The 13,150-nt window shown below is 46.4% G+C and overlaps 1 protein-coding gene across 3 annotated transcripts in view; it reads left to right on the top strand.

The window, feature by feature from the left end:
• BCAT1 (branched chain amino acid transaminase 1) overlaps positions 1-12,606 on the top strand; it is a 69,112-nt gene extending 56,506 nt beyond the window's left edge. For 2 of the 3 annotated variants that reach the window (XM_079992898.1, XM_079992897.1), the window contains 4 exons: positions 212-297; positions 1,620-1,760; positions 4,594-4,668; positions 6,774-12,606. In XM_079992898.1, the coding sequence (XP_079849024.1) occupies positions 212-297; positions 1,620-1,760; positions 4,594-4,668; positions 6,774-6,815 (344 nt within the window). In that variant the 3' untranslated portion in view covers positions 6,816-12,606. The remainder of the gene's footprint in view (positions 1-211; positions 298-1,619; positions 1,761-4,593; positions 4,669-6,773) is intronic. The other variant, XR_013842803.1, reaches the window with a different exon arrangement.
• Positions 12,607-13,150: the final 544 nt, after the last annotated feature.

Below are 13,150 nucleotides of genomic sequence, written 5' to 3'. Positions count from 1 at the left end.
AACCACAACACACACCTCAGTATAGAGTTGGAAAGGCCCCTGAAGATCTAGCCCTAACCCTCTGCAACACAGGAATACACAGCTGTCCCAGACAGGCATCGAACCTGTAACCTTGGCGTTATTAGCACCACGCTCTAAGTAACTGAGCTATCCAGTCACGTTTGGGCACTTGTTTGTTTCAATGCTGATCTACTGTGTTTTGTATTGACAGAAGAGGAGCTGGCGACCCCACCCCTAGACGGCATCATTCTTCCTGGCGTGACAAGACAGAGCATTTTGGACTTGGCAAGCAAGTGGGTAGGTGTCCGCTGTGTCTTTTGCTTCCAGGTTTTGACATCTATCTAATAATAATATAATAATTTTTTATTTATACCCCGCCCTTCCCGGTTCAGAAAACCGGGCTCAGGGCGGCTAACAACAAATTTAAAACACTTAATTGATGCAACAAAAAAACAACATAAAATACAGTATAAAACGTGAATAACAATAAATTCAGAATTCAAAAATCAATTTAGAGGGGAAATCCATCCAATAAACATTAGATGATCACCAGGGCTAGCTGGCTAAATTAGTCCTATTTGGGCCAGTGAGGAGACCAGGGGAGAATTAGCTGTGGGATCCCGGAGTGGGTAATCTTTATAAAAAGGGGAGGAGGGGGAAGGAAGGGAATAAAACATCAGGCTAAGTTCAAATTGAAAGCCAGGCTGAATAGTTCTACAGGCCCTGCAGAAGGAAGTTAAATCCTGCAGGGCCCTGGTCTCATGGGACAGAGCATTCCACCAGGTCGGAGCCATCACTGAGAAGGCCCTGGGCCTGGTGGAGGATAATCTTACTTTCTTAGGGCCCAACACCTCTAAACTATGATTATTCATGGACCTTAAGGTCTTCTGCGGGGCACACCAGGAGAGGCGGTGCTGTAAATACAAGGGCCCTAAGCCACAAAGTAGTGGCTAGTAGTAGCTGTCAGTCTCTTTAAGCCAGGCTCCCATTCCCCCAAGCCTCCGGCACTGAAATCACGCTTGGGAAGGTAAACTCCTGCCTCCCCAGCTACGATTTCCAGGAAGATCACCCTCTGCTTTAGGCTTAGGGTGGGGTGGGGAGCAAAAAGACTTTTTTTCAAGTCTGGATGCCAGAGGGACGAGGGGAATCAGTGTGTGTGCACGTGTGTGCAATTGCAGCATGTCCGTGGTACCTACAACACATTCTTTCCCAGTTTGCAAATGTGGTGACCTCTGTTCTGAGCCATTCTGCAAACTCAGGGAACATCTTCCGAGCTGCTGCTCAAGCTATAAGCTGTGATCCGTTTGGTGAGCAGAAGGGAGACTGCATTGTACTCTTGCCTCCAGCGAGCAACCAAACACCAAAACAGCACAGTCCCTATCGAGCTGGCCTGTAAGATTTCATGGGCACTTTCTCATCTTGATAAAGAATTAGTTAGGGGTACCTGTGGAATTTCCAACAGGTGCATCTGGGAGCCCTTCTCTATAAATAACCCTCATTAAGCGCCCATTTGGAAGCACTGTGCCGTGTTTCTATAAGTAAGCTATTCCTCAGAGGAAATGGCTCTTCATAATTTAATAATGCTTTCTTTGGCTCCTCCCCTTTCTACCTTGTCACAGGGAGAATTCAAGGTGTCTGAGCGATACGTCACCATGAGCGATCTGATAGCTGCTTTGAAGGAAAATCGAGTGAAGGAGATGTTTGGTGCTGGGACGGCTTGCATTGTGTGCCCCATTTCTACAATATTATACCTTGGCGAGGTGAGGGCGAGCGTTCTCTTTTTCAGCTTCGCAAAGCAGGATTGTTGACCATGCGTCAGGGATTTCCCAAGGAGATCTGTAAAGGAATTGTAGTTGGTCTTATATTTTACTTTTCACCATCTAGCTCTCAAATCGGCTTCCTTATGGAACTTTGGAAGAACTCTAGTAAAACACTGTTAACAGCTCAGATGGGAGGCCCTGTTTCCTAACTTAGAATCTCACTGACCAGTAGGGATGTTAAGAAGGCATTGTTTACGATTCCTGCATTGGACTAGATCACCCTCATGGTCCCTTTCAACTGAACAATCTTACGATCCCATGATCTGTTCTGCCCTCTACATGTGGCACGCAGCACTGCTTCCACACAGCTGCAGTTCGTCTTCTGCCAAAAACGATGCTATTCGTCTTGCTGTGGCAAAGTTATGTAACTTTTGACACATGTTGCGCTGAGGGTTATCAGGAAGGCAGCCCTAGGAATGTTTTCGAAGTTGTCCCATCCCAGCGAGCTGGTTTCCTCAGCTTCTTAAGACTCAGATTACCTCCCCCCCCCCAGTTTATTATGCAACTGCATTTTAAACCAGTGCTGAATGAACCAATAAAGGAAAAATCAGCAATTAATGCTTTCAATCCCGAGGAAGAAATTAAAAAGTCCACACAAGTGTACTGAGATACATACATCTTGCACCATAATCATATCTGTTGACCTCTTCACTCAGAAACTGATTATAACAGAAAAAGTACCATACTTGCTCTTAAAATGCCAATTTCATATGGTGGCACCTGAAGATTTGCAAGCAGAAAGGCACTTCTGCTATTGCAAGTCAGCCCCTACCTGAATTCCAGTAATTGTTCCTGACTGCTGCAGCCCCCATTCCCATACCTCCCTAAGGATTCCCAGATTGTTTGCTTGTGTTGATAATTTAAATAAATAAACGAACAAACCTCCTTGGGCACCTTGGAAGAAAGGTGGCATATAAATGCGATAGACGTATAAATAAATCTCTTGCTATCCGTAAAATTCTCCCTGGAGTACAGCCCTTTGCCTGGGCTGTGGTTCCACCTGGTGTCCAAAGGCAGGAAATGCACCTTCAAGTCAAGGAAGTAGGCATGGCTTAGTTGTCCTAAACCCCAGTCCGTTTCCTGCCTTTGTCCAGGACGGTCTTGGTTTTGTCTTGGTTTTCTGGTTTTAGAACATAGAATCATACAGTTGAGGATCTTCTTGTCCAATGCAAGAATATGCAGGGGATCGAATAATAATAATAATAATAATAATAATAATAATAATAATAATAATAATAATAAATTTTATTTATATCCCGCCCTCCCCAGCCGAAGCCGGGCTCAGGGCGGCTAACAACACTAAAACAGTGCAACATTATAAAAACATTATAAAAATTGATTAAAATCAAAATTGATGGCAACCATAAACTAAAGTTTTGTAAAGATTGCCAAAGGAGGGAGTCAGGCTGCATCCTGACGAAAGGTCTGGTGGAACAGCTCTGTCTTGCAGGCCCTGCGGAAAGATGTTAAGTCCCGCAGGGCCTTTGTCTCTTGTGACAGAGTGTTCCACCAGATCGGAGCCGCAGCCGAAAAAGCCCTGGCTCTAGTTGAGGCCAGCCTAACCTCTCTGTGGCCTGGGACCTTCAAGATGTTTTTATTTGAAGACCGTAAGTTCCTCTGTGGGGCATACCAGGAGAGGCGGTCCCGTAGGTACGAGGGTCCTAGGCCGTATAGGGCTTTGAAGGTTAAAACCAGCACCTTAAACCTGATCCTGTACTCCACCGGGAGCCAGTGCAGCTGGTATAGCACCGGATGAATGTGATCTCGCAGCGAAGACCCTGTAAGGTGTCTCGCTGCGGCATTCTGCACCCGCTGGAGTTTCTGGGTCAGTCTCAAAGGCAGCCCCACGTAGAGCGAGTTACAATAATCCAGTCTGGAGGTGACCGTCGCGTGGATCACAGTGGCTAGGTCAGGGCGAGAGAGGTAAGGAGCCAACTGCTTAGCTTGGCGGAGATGAAAAAATGCCGCCTTTGTTATAGCTGCAATCTGCGCCTCCATGGAGAGGGAGGTATCGAAGATTACACCCAAACTCTTAACGGACGGTGCTGGCACTAATTGCACCCTCGCAAGAGATGGGAGTTGCCCCCTCAATCCCATATCGTCCCGTCCCAGCCAGAGGACCTCTGTCTTCGAAGGATTTAACTTCAACCGGCTCCCACGTAACCATCCAGCCACAGCTTCCAAGCATCTGATCAGTGTGTCTGGGGCCGAGTCAGGAGGGCCATCCATCAACAGATAGAGTTGGGTGTCATCAGCATACTGATGGCAGCCCAGCCCAAAACTCCGGACAAGCTGGGCGAGGGGGCGCATAAAGATGTTAAAAAGCATCGGGGAGAGTATCCCACCCTGGGGCACTCCACACACCAAGGAGTGGCGGGATGACAATTCCCCCCCAAGTGCCACCCTCTGTCCCCGACCAGAGAGAAACGAGCGCAGCCATTGAAGGACTGTGCCCTGCAACCTTGGCACTATCCATCCCTTTTTAGTTGCAAAACCTCTCACAATTATGTCCTCTTGTTTATGGAGTTAACCTCCCGCCTCTTACCAATGAATTCCCCACGTGCCTTGCAATCAGTTCCCTCTTCAGGGATGGTTTGTGTGTTTGGTACACACTCCTGCAGAGTCCTGCCTTCAAAGTCAACTGCTGTCAGTCAAACGCTGAGCCTCTCTCTGCCTCCCCCAGCTACACCCTCCCCCTTATATCAGCAGGAGAGGACAGATCATGTGCATGCGTCGGCCAGCATCTACTCACAAGTCTCTCTTTCCCCCTTAGCATTTGCACATTCCAACCATGGAAAACGGACCTCAACTAGCTACTCGTTTCTTGAACCAGCTGAGTGATATCCAAGTAAGAGTCTCGTTTATTTTCTACATTAACAATGCGAGGGAGGGATGGCTGAGTAGTTCCTTTCATGTTTAACAGCCCAGTTGCAATATGTGGAAGTTAGGTCCAGCAATATCCATGGAGCGGATTCAGCTATGCTGTTTGCAACGTGGTGCAGTCTTCTTGCACACATACACCATCTCAGAATGTGTATTTGGGAAGATTCTTTGTTTTAAGGGCTCATTCATCATCCGCATGTGGAAAACTACCATGTGAGAGAGATGGCATGGCAGGAGGTCTCTTTCCTGACGCGATCACTTTCCTTGCACGGGGAGTGACAGCTCTCCGTGTGCAGAAAGATTTTGATATAAACATTCCCTCAAACAAAGTGTTCTCTCCTCCCCCTCCCCCACCCCTTTTCTGAAATGGTATGGTCTTTTGAGGTCAGTGACGTAGCATGGGTTGTCAGTGCCCGGGGCTGTGCAGAAGGGATGGGTCGCTGGGAGGGAAACAAGAGTATGCAGGTGCATTCAACTGCCTAATGGCATCTGCGTTACCCAGGAGATCTCAGCCAAAAAATAAATAAGAAAAGAGTCGTTCCGTGTTCTGGAGAGGTCACTTCCTGCTGTGATCACTGTCCACTGGGGCTGTTTGGAGCTGGAGTCTTAACAACCTCGGGGGGGGGGGGGATAGGTTCCTTGTCTCTGTTTCAAGATTAGGGCCATATTTAAACATGATAGTGAATACGCAAGCAAAAACCCAAACAGTGTTCTAAGCGCCTGGTGCTTGCCAACACAATTTTTTCTTTGGAGGGGTGGTATTTTCCTCCCTGAGCTCAACCAGATAACAAGCTGGCTGGCAGAGAGCTTCTACAATCGCTGTCACCCCTAACGCCTTCAACAGCCACCGATGCCCAGAGTTTTAAGAGCATCTAATGTCAGTTTCCGGGATACAAGCCATGCACTGGTGGGTATTTGACCCTGGCTATACGAGCAGCATCCCCATCGTGCGTCTTAACTTTGACTTCTGTGTCAAGAGCTTCTGTGGAAGAACAAACTCCATTTGGACCAGTCCTGCTGGTTAAGTTCCTCTTGACCATTCACATCACACAACGTATGTGTGGTGGTGGTGTTTTTTTTTTAAAAGAGGCACGTAAGCAGCCCAGAGGGTTACGATCAATTTTTCGCCCTATAGGACGCACTTTTCCCCCTCCAAAAATGAAGGGGAAATGTGTGTGCGTCCTATGAGGCGAATGCAGGCTTTCGCTGAAGCCTGGAGAGCGAGAGGGGTCGGTGCGCACCGACCCCTCTTGATCTCCAGGCTTCAGGAAGCTATCCCCCCAGCCCGGCAAGCTCCCAGAGCGATGCCAAAGCTGCGCGCACCTTCGCCATCGCTCTGGGACCCGTTCTGGGGGCTGGGGTCGGGGGAAGCTCGGGCTTCCCCCGCCTCAGCCCTGCGCCTGGGGGAAATTTTCCCCCCTTTATTCCCCCCCATCATTTCCACGTTGTTGTTGCTCCCATGAAGCAACGAAACAAGATAAAATCCAGAGATCTCAACAACTCCACCATATGTTATTCTTAGATTCAGTTCCACAATTTACCGTATTTTTTGCTCTATAAGACGCACCAGACCACAAGACGCACCTAGTTTTTGGAGGAGGAAAACAAGAAAAAAAATATTCTGAATCTCAGAAGCCAGAACAGCAAGAGGGATCTCTGCGCAGTGAAAGCAGCAATCCCTCTTGCTGTTCTGGCTTCTGGGATTCAGAATGCACAGCCGGCATTCGCTCCATAAGACGCACACACATTTCCCCTTACTTTTTAGGGGGGGAAAAGTGAGTCTTATAGAGCAAAAAATAGGGTATTTATATTTTGCATTTTCAGTCTAATTAGTAGTGGTGGTTGATAGGAGCTTGGCCGTGCTGTGAATCTGTTCTGTGTGCTTAACATGAGTCTGTTTCACGTGTTCCTTATGTGCCATTATTGAATCATGTTGTATTAATTACCTTTGTTGCCTCTTAACGCTACTGATGTGTCCCATTGGCTGTGGTTTTCCTGCTGTTTGGGGACCCTCTCTACTTAACCCTTGTGCCCTGCTGATGCTTATAACTCTCCTCCCTTCTGTTTCAGTACGGAAGGGAAGACAGCGAGTGGGCGGTCATCGTGTCGTGAGTGGGGAAGAGCGGCGAAGGCCGAGACCTTCGGTCCACACCACACGGCAGGCTGAAGTACCACCTGAGCGATGACCAGTTTTACCGTAGCTCCGTGTAGAGTAGTCTGTGTGTTTATCACTTTGTCCCTGGGCTGGGAGGGTGATTATTTCCACGTGACAGGGAGTGTGAACACAAACCGTTTTTGATTTTTCTACTGTGATTTTTTGCTCTAGAGTAGAAACCTGTCTTCTGGTAGAGGTGCTAGTGTAAGCAATAGACACTTTCCCCCCCAAACGGTTTGCTTTGTTTCGCTTGTGTCCCTGGTACAGTCGACAGGTGTGTTTTTAAGCAAAAATGTTCTTCAACTGCTCTTCAGTGCAAGCCAAATACGACTTTACTTAACTTCTAAAGCACAGACTAGGCTGTTCCATGCAACCCAATTGCCAAATTACTCAGAGAAACCCTTTGTTGTCTCTGGAATCTTCTCTTTGTTTCCAGCCTTGGAAGATCACAACATTGATCTTCAAGACAGAGATGTATCTTGCCTTCATTTGGGGGGGGGGGTCGTGAAACATTTCCCCTAGACTCAGTGGGATCTCCTTTAGTATGTTTCCTACTTCTTTGTGTTGGTCACCAAACCCATGCCTCATAGCTGTGGATCAGATTTCCCTGCGGTGCCCAATGCCACCATGCCTTGAGTGGGTTCAGATGATCTCTTTTTTTCCTCCCTCACTGAAAGTGATTTCCACAGTCATCAACATCGGCCCTACCGTTCAGCATCTTGAGGCAGGTGCCTCAAGCTGCAGTGCTGGCAAAGTGCTAGAGGGCAGAGCTGTGCCTGCTAAGCTAGCGTGTTGTCTTTGTGTGCAGTTTCCTTACTAGTAGGGAAGTCACATTCAGCCGACAGTTTGTCCGCAAAGGAAGGGGGCAGGATCTTGCCCTTCACCTCAGGCAGCAAAATGTCTTGGGCCAGCTCTGTGAAGTATTGTGCAGAACTAAACTGTTGGGTGGAGCAAGTTCCACTGCGCAATGGCTTCCCCATCCATTACATTTTGAGCCAGTTGCCAGATAATGTGGCTATCACACAGCCCAACAAACATTAAAATCCCTTCGGGCGTTCCAGTTCTGTGTAGTTTCTGCAGCAGCTTGTCCCTGGAAGCAAGTGGCTGCAGAGTCCCATAATTCATTCCACCATCTGGCTCCCCTCCTCACCTGTAACACTGCCAAGGCCAGGCAAGTTGAAGAGGGAAGCTGCTCATCTGACTACAGCCTTAGTCAACTGGAAGAGCCAACAAGGCGCTGTCTCAAGCATCCTGAGATGTTGGAAAGTCTCCAAACTTGAACCGCAAGGTACACTGTCCAGAGGTCGTTGCAACGTAGGGGCAGATGCACAATGGTGGCTCAGCAGCTCACTATCTTCTGTACCCCATGAGCCAAATCTGATCTACCACAGGTCAGGGATTCTAGCTTAGAATGCAAAGCCATTTGGTTCCTGCCTCTCTTAGAACAATTGGGAGACAGAAACACTTGTCTCCTTTCTGACCATCCTGATCGAGACCATGCTGCCCTCATCTCTAACATATAACGGGCCTTTTAGAGCTGGGAGATGCAGGAGACCAGAAGAGAAGTGGTTCACCTTCTGCTTTTGCACCACCCCTTCCTCTCATTTTGCACCCCTCTCCGCTTCTCCTTCTCCTGCATCTCTCCAGTACTGTCTGCATGTTCACGGCTCTGAAATTCGGATGCTTCCACCTAAATGTGGAATGTGCATGGCGGACTCAGTGATGCAAGCTTTGTGCAACCTCCACACAATGACATCCTCATTAAAATGCCCTTCCATCTCACCGCTCACCCCGATCCAAACACAATCCACATTTACCGTTTTTGTTGGGCTTTTCCCATGCAGATTTCCCATGCAAACTTTCAGCGAGGATTAAACGGGAAAACAATATGAGACAGTGAGGATGAAATCATGTAGCTAGCAGCATCGAGTCTGCAGCAAACTGCCTCGTAGAGGTGCCCCTAATAGCTTTGGTTGCTTTTTTTCCTGCACCCCACAATGAATTTTCCATCTGAAAAATGAGATTTTTCACCTTCTTTCTCACCCCACCCTGAGTTTGCTTTACGACATCTCTTGCCAAATCAGTTACTTATTACATTGTTAGTGGTGCTCAAATTTTGCCGTCCGGTTATCTGTTGAGTTAACATTAGCATAGTTTCACAGGGCAGCAATTGAATGGTGCAGGTAAGATAGCCAATAAAATAGTACACAGAACTATTGCACTAATGCAGTGCTTTGGAAACTAAACTCTGCAATCCTATACCTGGTAAGTGTACATAGGACTGCAGCCTAATATATATATATGTATATGTATATTTTCCTATAAAGGGTTAGGGTGAAATTTTGGAAAACTTTTAAACTCTGCCACTTTTTTAACAGAGCCTACCTCTAACTGGTGATTTGATAAACACCTAGAAATATGCCCTGTATCTCTCCCCTTTCTGGTCTTATCACCGCCTAAAACATTCAGCAAAAGCACAGGACACAGTATTCCCTGGACTGTACCACTTTGGAATACAGGTGGTGGCAGGGAAACGGCTTGCTTAAATCCCACCCAGTGTCAGCAGTTACCTGAACAGTCTAGCACCACCCAAAAGTGAGAAGAGTTCTAGCGCAGACTACTCTCTGATATGCTAGCTTTATGTCCAAGAGTTGTTCTTTTTTAAAATGCCAGGGAGCATTCAGGGCTTGCAGCCTGAAGTGATACGCTTCGAGCAGCGCTATACCAAGTGCTTTTAAAAGAAGTTTAAATCAGTTTGTAAGTAAAATCCTGTAAGTAGATTAGGTTGTTCAGCTGCTAGTTACAACTCCTAGGTAACAGTGAGCTGCTATTCCCATGACTGCAGTGGGACTCTCTATCCCCCTGACATCTCGGTTAAAGTAAAAAATGTCCTGTTGTATCTGTGGTGATAAGTTTGTATACATTACCCTTTCTCTGCAAAAGTGCAAACCCAGGGAGGCCCAGGGCCACTCAAACGGAGAACAAAATATTTTGTTTGACTTTGCTCTACGTTGGTGAGCAAGGGACTACCTATTTCTGGAGAGGGTTTTTTTTTTTCCTATCTGTTTTTCTATCTGCAAGGTTTTTGGGTCTTTTTAAAAGCCACTTTATTGAAGACCAGTTGAAGTTGATAGTGCCAGACCGTGTTCTCTTTAAAATACACATGTTAAGCACAAGCTCTTGTGCCATCTGTGGTAGATGTAGCACAGTGTATTTCTTCTTCTTCTTGACACCTGAGTGTGTATTGTGCTCTGATCATTGTTCGGTTTTATTCCAAGTATTCCCAGCCACTGGGGTGAAGGGTCCCGAGTTCCTCTCTTGCTTGACCAATGGCCGCAGCATTTGATGGGGCGCACCAGGAATTTCGATGTTGAGCAGAGGAATAACTTGAACAAGGCCACTATCATAACTGTAGAGTGCCTTTTGACTAGAGAAGAGCATGTCCGCATTCAGCCTCACTAACCAAGACCAAAACTCTGCTGTTTCACATATTGGGCAGAAGTGGGATCTGAGAACCCTCGCTGATGCTGCATATTCCCCTGCAAAGTGGCAGGACGGGAAGTAATTTGCAGTGGAGAAGGTGCGGATGAGGTTCGGGGGCTTAACCTTTTGCTCAAGCCCTATTCTTCCTCTGCAGTCTCTTCTCCCCCAGACAGCTTTTCTGGGGGAAAGCAGCTGGCAAAAGGAGAAGGGATTGCAAGGGGCTGGAAGCAACAATCATTGCCCATTGTTCTCTTCTGGGTCATCTTCTCTGCTGCTTCGCAAGGGTAATGTGGCGGTTCGTGCCCCCAGAGACACACACTCACACTGTGTACCACTGAATGTGTAGCTCCAGCCCAAGATGCGTTCTCTCACAGAAATCCATCACGCTTACAAAATGCTCCACGTGGCATGCGAGCCTGAAGGAAATGCTGTTTACCTGAGGCCAGCCAGACATGCAAACCTGGGATTTTGCCAGTGTTGAGAAGCCTTCTTGAACAAGAATTTACGTGAGTGAACTCTCACTTAATGGTTCGTGAGTGCTTTGAATGGCTCCTCCCAGTTGGGTTTTGGAGACATTCTCCCAAGTATTTACCAGCTGGTTTAGCTTGGCTTTCTCGTGAGGCCTGCCTTCCCGGCCACCTCACCCCTCTCTCCTGATAAGCATCAGCGACTCCTCTGCCCAGAAGCTAGTGTTGCAGTTCCATCCCATCCCAATAGCCACTTCTGGCGAGTATGTAGGAGACGTGGCCACTTTAAATACTTTGGAAGGGCAAGGAAGTTGGCTACTTGGTGGCAAGGAGAAAGGGGTGCTCTTATCCTGAGAGACAGTGGTTTAGCTACACTGGTATGAATCTGTGCCCAGAAGAGATAAAAAAACCGAGCCAATCTCAGGTTCACGGAAGACAGAAACCATTGATTTTTGCCAGAATGGCTGTGGAGCACCACACTGATGTTAATAAAATGTGTGTTAGATGCAATTGTTTCTGTATCCAGCTCTCCTCTGAGGGTGACTGAAGGAATAGTGTAAACTGCTGTAATAATACGAAATCGAAATAAAAGAAGTACCAAACAGGGGAGGTTTATGAAGAGGATGAATTCTTACCTGGTAGGAAGGCGAAAGACACCTTCAGTGCACTCCTGTTATACTAGATTTTTGATGAAAATGTGGCTCAGAGTTGGGCCACTTAACACATTCCACAGAAGTGGCAGGAGGAGAGATTAGCCTTGCATTTCATTTCCTCCTGCCTCCCAGTGGGCTTTGCACAGTACTTGTCATTAGAAGCAATGAACTAATCTCATGATACATCATCTTTGGTTTCTGACCATTGCTCCTCCCTATCTACTTCTTTTAAAACAATTATGGAGTGCCTTGAATTACCTTAATGCTTTGTTGTTGCACCCTTTCATATAGTGCGGTTGTGCTTGTTGTCAGAAGTTTCCCCCCCCCCTTTTGTTTTTTCAGAATTTTGCTTCATCGTCACCTCTTTATTTCCAGAGTTCAGAGGCGAGTGCCTTTAACCTATGTTGCCAAAATGGCGCCACCTGTGCTCAAGGGAGGAGCTATCAGCAGGCTTAAGAGATCTCCAAGGGTTGCAGAAAGATGGAAAACCTAGGGGTGGGGACCCAAAACAGCACAGCTAGGACTGACGTGTGGGGAGAAGGGGATGGAAAGCCAGAGGGAGATGGGAAATAGAATGGCTTATCCTGGATGATGGCTTGCAGGTTCAGTGTTATGTCCTCTGCCTTTCAGAATGGCCCCCAATAATAACTTAACGTTAGAAGAATGTTTTTGTGTATTTTGTAGAATAGCTGTAGAGGACATTGTTTACTGTATCACCCAGGTTCCTCTGTATAAAGGTCTATTTGAAAAAAAGCATCTATCTTGAGTTTAGCCACAGGAAGAATGTTGTTACATCAAATGAGTTTGTGTGCTTTTCGCAGTTAAACAAGGAAAATCACATTACCATGTGTGGTTCTGTATTTAATACAAATAGAGAGCCAAATTTGTGGCTTAACTCTCAGCTTCTTTTATCTGCCTTATGGCCTATGGCTAATCAGATAAAATTCTTACTACTGAAAAGCAGAGACATAGCATTGAACGGCCCAGAACTACTCCTTGAGAACTACATTTGAATCTAAAGATCCATAATAGTTGTAACTATAATGTGGATTTTTCTCTCTTTTTTTCCTCCCCAACCCCCAAGCTTATAAATTAATACCTTATATTGTCATAAATAGATATTCACTAGGAGGGGAAGGGATATTTTTTTAAAAAAGCATGTCATATCAGTCAGTATTCCAGTTACACTAAAGAAATATAGAACAATTCATTTAATAATCTGCATCGTCCATCTTCACTGCATGCAGGTTTTTGAAAATCAAAATATATGGAGAAAAGAATCAAAGTCTGTTATGTGTTCGCTACATTATATTGTTATTAAATATATAATAATGTGCATTTTCATTGAGGACAACACTAATAAACTCGCAGGGAAGTTTTGCAAGAGAAGCTCTCAAGAGAAACCTGTGTCTGTCATCAGACACAGCCTTTATACCCACTAAAAGCTAGTTTTACTCAGTTATCGCTAAGATAACACAGCTATTTGTCTAGTATAACAGCTCTGTATTGAACATAACCAGGACATTAGACACAATTCTCAGGCATGCACCCAAGGCCTCTCGTCTGTTGCCTCTTCAGCTGTCCCAAGCTACTCTTAAAAACAAGCAGTTGACGTACCCACACGGGGAAACTGCTGAACACGCTCCTGAAGATTTGTGTGCATACACGTGCGATACTGACCTCTTTGCT

Source organism: Podarcis cretensis, assembly GCF_951804945.1.
Source record: "Podarcis cretensis genome assembly, chromosome: 10".
In the NCBI taxonomy this organism is placed as follows: domain Eukaryota; kingdom Metazoa; phylum Chordata; class Lepidosauria; order Squamata; family Lacertidae; genus Podarcis; species Podarcis cretensis.
The sequence above is the reverse complement of the archived record's forward strand: the minus strand, read 5'-3'. Positions and strand labels throughout refer to the sequence as shown.